At 41.2% G+C, this 6000-nt stretch overlaps 1 protein-coding gene across 7 annotated transcripts in view; it reads right to left on the bottom strand.

Annotated features, from left to right (window-relative positions):
* Positions 1 to 1618: 1618 nt before the first annotated feature.
* The window catches only part of ADGRF1 (adhesion G protein-coupled receptor F1), a 44347-nt gene continuing 39965 nt past the window's right edge, over positions 1619 to 6000 (bottom strand). For 4 of the 7 annotated variants that reach the window (XM_019734805.3, XM_074333042.2, XM_088795672.1 and 1 more), the window contains exon 16: positions 3861 to 4097. In XM_019734805.3, the coding sequence (XP_019590364.3) occupies positions 4000 to 4097 (98 nt within the window). In that variant the 3' untranslated portion in view covers positions 3861 to 3999. Of the gene's footprint in view, positions 3215 to 3860; positions 4372 to 6000 lie in introns of those variants that run through there. The other 3 variants (XM_074333041.2, XM_019734804.3, XM_019734803.3) reach the window with 3 other exon arrangements.

The following is a 6000-nucleotide window of genomic DNA, read 5'->3' as shown; positions in this document are numbered from 1 at the left end:
CCTAGGGGATTCTCATGTGACCTGCCTTTTGACTTCTCCATTGTGGAAGAAAGAACAACAGTTACCTTCCCATTCAAGAAATTCAGCCTGGAAGCCTGGCTTCCTGAAAGTATGTCCTCACACTCTTAGGAGGTTATTCAACCTTCTTGACGTCCTTGTCTGTCCATAGATTGTGGGAGTTAAGGTTGGGGAAGCAAGGATTTGAGCTTCTGATGCCTGAAATGGCTGCACAGCCTGTGAAGGATGTAGGTAGACCCAGCAGTAGAACTGTCAACCATGAGCTCTATGGCCAATATTTCCGTGGCTAAGTGATGGCACTTCTTGCTAGGGCTAAATCAATAGGTTGATAGGAAGACATTAACCAAAGTAGAATATAGATACCAGAAGGCATCTTGGTAAGCCCTCCCTCACGAGCCTTTCAGTGATTCTTGGGTCTTGAGTAGTTTTTGTAGCAAAAATAACGTGGGCTTTCGAGTGAGAGAGTCCTGGGTTTAAATCTCATTTTTTTTCACTCTCTAAGTGAACTTGGCCTCTGTTTATTCACCTATAGAACTGACAGGGTAATTAGAAAAAGGATTAATTGATATTCTCTGTGTAAAAAATCCAGTATTGAGACATGTAACTGGACACAGAAGATTTGTAATAGAAGGCTTGTTGAGTCTAAAAGTCATTGAGTTTTAATAAGATGTGCCTTGAGTGGACTTTTTCTAGACAAGGTAGGCGTGATAAATATGAGCATTCAGTCAGTGGTGACACAAGGAAAATATACCTGTACCTATGCAAACGCTCAGCCAGGAGTGACATATATGAACCCTAACTCCAGGACTCCCTGCTACTACGCTTCCCCCTGGGAAGATTATAAGAGCATGTGTAGGAACCATATGTTATCATGTACTTTTCAGCATAAAGCATTGGCAAAGGAGAACCTGGAATTCAACAGTGAAGTCTCACCTCTTGGCAGTCGAGGTTGCTGGGTTTATCGGCTGCACTGGAGGGAGAATCCCAGAGTTTACACTTTGATTTGCGACTTCACAGCACTACTGGGCTGGCAGGTAAATGGGGGAATGAGGGTGTGTGTACAGAGTTAACATTTCTCTTGGGGTCACCGTCAGGGCCAGCATCACAGTCTTCTAAATATCTGCTTTGATGACAATATCAGCAGCTTTGAGAGGGTGGTAAATTTTTTGAAAAAATAAAATTCATCCAGACCCTTATTTTTGTGGATAGGAGTAGCCTTGTAGAACAAGGCAGTTTTTATTTTGAAAATTAGATATACCTCCAAACCTCCAAACCTCTAAAGCTCTGAGATCTGTTCCCTCTGTATTTCATATCTGACTCAGTCTCATAGAAATTTTCCAAATTTCTTTTGTGAGTTTTTGAAATACACATCAACTATAAGCTTACAAGGGAGAATACATACATGTGTAAAGTGAGTCCCACTTGTGTGGGTAGATATATTTCAAATGTTTAATGATGATTCTTTCTTGGTGCAGAGGCAGAGACTGGGGAGGCAAAAGTATACAATAAGGAAAGAAATTTTTATTTTCTATCTTGTATACTTTCATAGTTATAATAAAATAAAAGCAAACAGTAATAATAGCTAACATATATTAAGCACCTACTATGTTCCGGGAAGTTTGCTCCATGTACTGTTTCATTTAAGTCTTGTAACAACCCTGTGGGCAGGTATCACCACTGTCTCCATTTTACTGTTGAGGAAATTGAGCCAGGGAGGGACTCAGTCACTTGCTGGAGGACATATGGCTAAGTGTAAGAGCTCTCATGCAAATGTGGATTCCAGCTTCTATACGTCTGCCCACCGTGCCAAACTTCCTCAAATGAATAAACAAGTAAACATTAAAATTCCTTTTTTGGAAACCTGGAATCAATTTCACTACCTCATAGTCACACTGCCTATACATCTTATGTTTATACTTGGAATGTAAACTTTGCTTCATTTAAACACTCAATCAAATGCTTATATTACTGTACTACTTACCCCCTCCCAGCACCTGCAAGGTCAGGAGGATGAAATGTACACACACTGGTGCTGGGGCAGGGAAAAAGGAGGCCACAAAAAGACATCTCAGGCTGGTGGCTGGCTGGTCTTCCATGACGTAAAAAAACAAAAGGCCGAGGAAGAGAGGGGTCACAGAGGAATTGTAATTTAGGAACGTGAGAGCGCTGTACATTTAGAAATGTCTTAAGTCAAAGTTACAGGAATGCTTTTATTTGTTTGTTTGTTTGTTTATTTTTTGTATAAGCATTTAGATTTTATTTTATTTTATTCTTATATTAGTTTCAGGTGTACAAAACAACATAATGACGAGACATTTACAGCCATCACAAAGTAATAACCCTCCCCCAAGTCCACTACCTCTCTGACTTTGTATATAGATGTTGCAGTACCATTGACTATATTCCCTATGCTGTATTTACATCCCGTGACTATATAGACCTATATATTTAATTATAGTTGACATTCAATATTATTCTACTTGAACTTCAGGTGTACAACACAGTGGTCAGGTTTCTACACCGTCTATGAATTGATGCCCCTGATAAGTCCAGTGCCCATCTGGCACCTGACATGATCTTCACAACATTACAGATTATATTCCCCATACTGTATTTCACATCCCCATGACTATTTTGTAACTACCAGTTTGCACTTTCTAATCCCTTCACCTTCTCCCGATCCCCTAACCTCCCTCCCTTTTAGCAGCCATCAGCTTTTTCTCTGTATCTCTGAGTGTATTTCTGTTTTGTTTGCTCATTCTGTTCTTTAGAGTCCACGCAGAAGGGAGATCATATGGTATTTGTCTTTCTCAGTCTGACTTATTTCACTTAACATAATATAATGCTTTTTCATATACTTTAAAGCCCATTTTATGTTAACAAGAAAAAAATAATTAGAAATTTCTTGAGGTTTGTAACTCTTCAGCATTCTTCCTTTAGAAATTTCTTTTGCCTGAGTTATATTTCATTCTACTTGTCATTAAACTTTTCTCTAGGATAATGGAAAAGAAAGAGAAATATACAGAAGGGGCCCCTCTCTCCTTCACAGCCCCCTATAGTCCTTTAACCTTCACCTTTAAACAGGCAATTTCTAAGCCATCTGGATAGAATGAGTGCCCCGATATGAAAGTTTTGCTTGATTAAATCCCTGGCACACTGATCTTCACACTCTTGAAAATTTGAGTTTATTTTCCCACTGAAAAAGAGGAAGAAAAAAGAAAATGTATTGAACATCTACAGTATTCAGGCACTAAACAAACTGCTTTATTTCCTTCTCCATTTTAGCCTCCCAATGACTGCAAGGTGAGTGCCATTTTTTCCCATTTTGCAAATTAAGAGAGATAAGATAGCCCATCCAGGGTGGTGAGTAGCAGAACTAAGTTTGAACCCTTGTCTATGGTCCCTACAGATTGTGTCTTTCCTCTAAGTGTCCTGCTTTGGAATAATAACAATATACTGTGGAATTCATGCTTCATTATTAACATTGCTAATATTATTACTGGCCACCATTTATTGGATACTTAACCAAATACCAGGCAGGATGCTAAGAGTTTCCAGGTTTCTCTCATGTGTTCTCAGCAATAACTTTGTAAGGAGCTATTATTACCTTTACAGAAGAAGTGACTAAGGTTTGGTAATATAACCAACTTAATACATTTAGTAAGTGTTGTTGCCAGACCTCAAACTTTTTCTTTCTTAGTAGTTATATTATTAGGTTGGTGCAAAAGTAATTGTGGTTCACAAGTTAAAAACAATTGCAAAAATCGCAATTACTTTTGCACCAACCTTTACTATGCAGACTTTAATATGTCAACCATTATCAACGTAAATTCTGGAAGTGATTCCATGAATGCGACTTTTTTATTCCTCTTTAAATTGATGGGGAGGGAGGCTGTATAATAGTTTCCACAATCAGGTGAAATAGAGGACAGGTGGGGCTGGCTCCCTTACCCAACCTGCTTCAGGAAAACAGTCACATTATCACCAGCGCCAGGCAGAGCTTTCACACCGCAGAGAGTTATCCTTGGCAGTGCCCAGCTGCGTGTTGTCATGGAATTCACAGCTGCCTTGCCCATGCCCTGTTGGGGAACATGGCTGAGATCTAAGAACCAGGAAACCTTATCCACAAAAGCAATGTGTCCCTTGGCAGCACATCACAATGGGACGCCCCTCTGCTCTGGTTTCAAGCATCGGGTCAGAATTCCAAAGGGGTGTTGCCTCCCATCGGGTTGGCATAAATGTAGCTGTTGGCAATACTTTATCTATGATTCCTACCCAGCAAGATAAGGTCTTGCCAAATTCACTTGGGCTGGTACTCTTTGGTGATAAATTTCTCTTCTCCCAGGGTGTTACCTATGAAGAGACACAGAATCAGAGAAAGTCAGGACTGGAAGGGATCTGTGAGCTTATCGAATGAATGCAGATCTGTGGTTTGACCGATGGGAAACTGAAACGCAGAGAAATGACTGAGGCAAGCTAGAGGCCAGGCCTCCCAAGTACCTTATTCCAGTGACAACCCTCCACATTAGCCCCACGGGAGGTCATCTAGGCACACTGGGTTAGGATCAAGTCTGCTGAGATGCAGACCAATTCTGGGGGAATTTGTGGTAATCAGTGAACTCTGGGACTCTTCCCCCATCACTTATCATTTTAGTTCTTTTCTCAAGTTCCCCGCCTCCCCCCCTCATCCCTACACCCCTTACCCAGGTTATCAGGAGAATCTGGAGTAAAGTATCTGGGGAAATCACTTCATACTACAGTGTTAGGAATGGTATCCCTTTAAAAGACAGCTGCAATGTCCAGTATTTATCCCAAAGGCATAAATCTCTATTCATAAAAGAGCAGGAAGTGTTGCTGCTTGTGTGGAGTGAGGCTGGAGGCTTTTTAAACAAGGGAAGTGAGGCAGAACAGAGCATTTTGGAGCACATTCTTCTCCCTCTGCGTTATTTCTCACCATAGGCAGGTGACTCAGATTCTCTGAGCCCTGGTTTCCTTATCTAAAGAAGGGGCGAATAATATGCAACTTACTGTGTTGTTTGGAGGATCAAAGGAGGCAATCTACACTGAATCTCACACAGAAACTGCAGTATGGAAAGGCTGGATAATCTGTTCCCTCTCCTACCCTTTTCTTCAAATCACACTGTGCGCCCAAGGCAGCCCTGGGCCACAGGGTGAGGGCTGAGGGGCAACCTGCCAGCAGCTCTGCTCTTTCCTGACAAACCTTTGGGGGCCTAGTAAGTCCCTGCACTAAATGCAGTCACTGTTTTATGTTCATTTGTTTGTTCTGTTATGTTCCCTGTCCCCTTAAGACCTTGGGTACAAAATGGAATCTGTAAAGAGTTTAGGTAACTCAGTCGTTGTAGGGTGGCTTGTGTCTGACAAAACTGTATAAAATTTGCCAAACTATTTATTTCCTCCCAAAGAGATAAATCCAAAACACCCAGAATGTTCCCAATCTATTTTGCACCATGCCCGTTGAATTAACTGTATTTGCCCAAAGCACCCAAGGTGCCACCCATGGATGCAGCCCAAATGTAAATAAAACAGTGGTTTCCTAGCAGGTGGAGCTCCCACTCCAACCATGGCTAATTCCTGCTTTGCTTAGAAACAGCCTTCACTCTTCTCCAACACCCTTGGGCATAAACCCAGGAAACGGAGGTATTGTTTGCTGATCCGAAACAGAGCTATTAGGTTCTTAGCTCCCTAATGGTTGTTTTACTATCCAAAACACAGCAGGTACACCATAAATTGTTCCTAATTAGAGCAGCTGCCTTAAAACGTGTTGCAAACCCCCAAATTCCAGAGTGGATCTCAGGTGTGATTAAGCTTTGAGAAATTTGCCTAGGATTTATTTCTTGGTCAAAGTTCGCCCCCTGAAGTTTGATAAAGGTAAGTACAGCACAGCCCTGCTGCCTTCTAAACAAAAGGCAAATTGTCTTGCCATTTAAGAATCGTTACGAAGGAAATAGATTTGAGGCTTTT

Source organism: Rhinolophus sinicus, chromosome 2 (assembly GCF_057876585.1).
Source record: "Rhinolophus sinicus isolate RSI-liver-muscle chromosome 2, RSI-T2T, whole genome shotgun sequence".
Taxonomy (NCBI): Eukaryota; Metazoa; Chordata; class Mammalia; order Chiroptera; family Rhinolophidae; genus Rhinolophus; species Rhinolophus sinicus.
The sequence above is the reverse complement of the archived record's forward strand: the minus strand, read 5'-3'. Positions and strand labels throughout refer to the sequence as shown.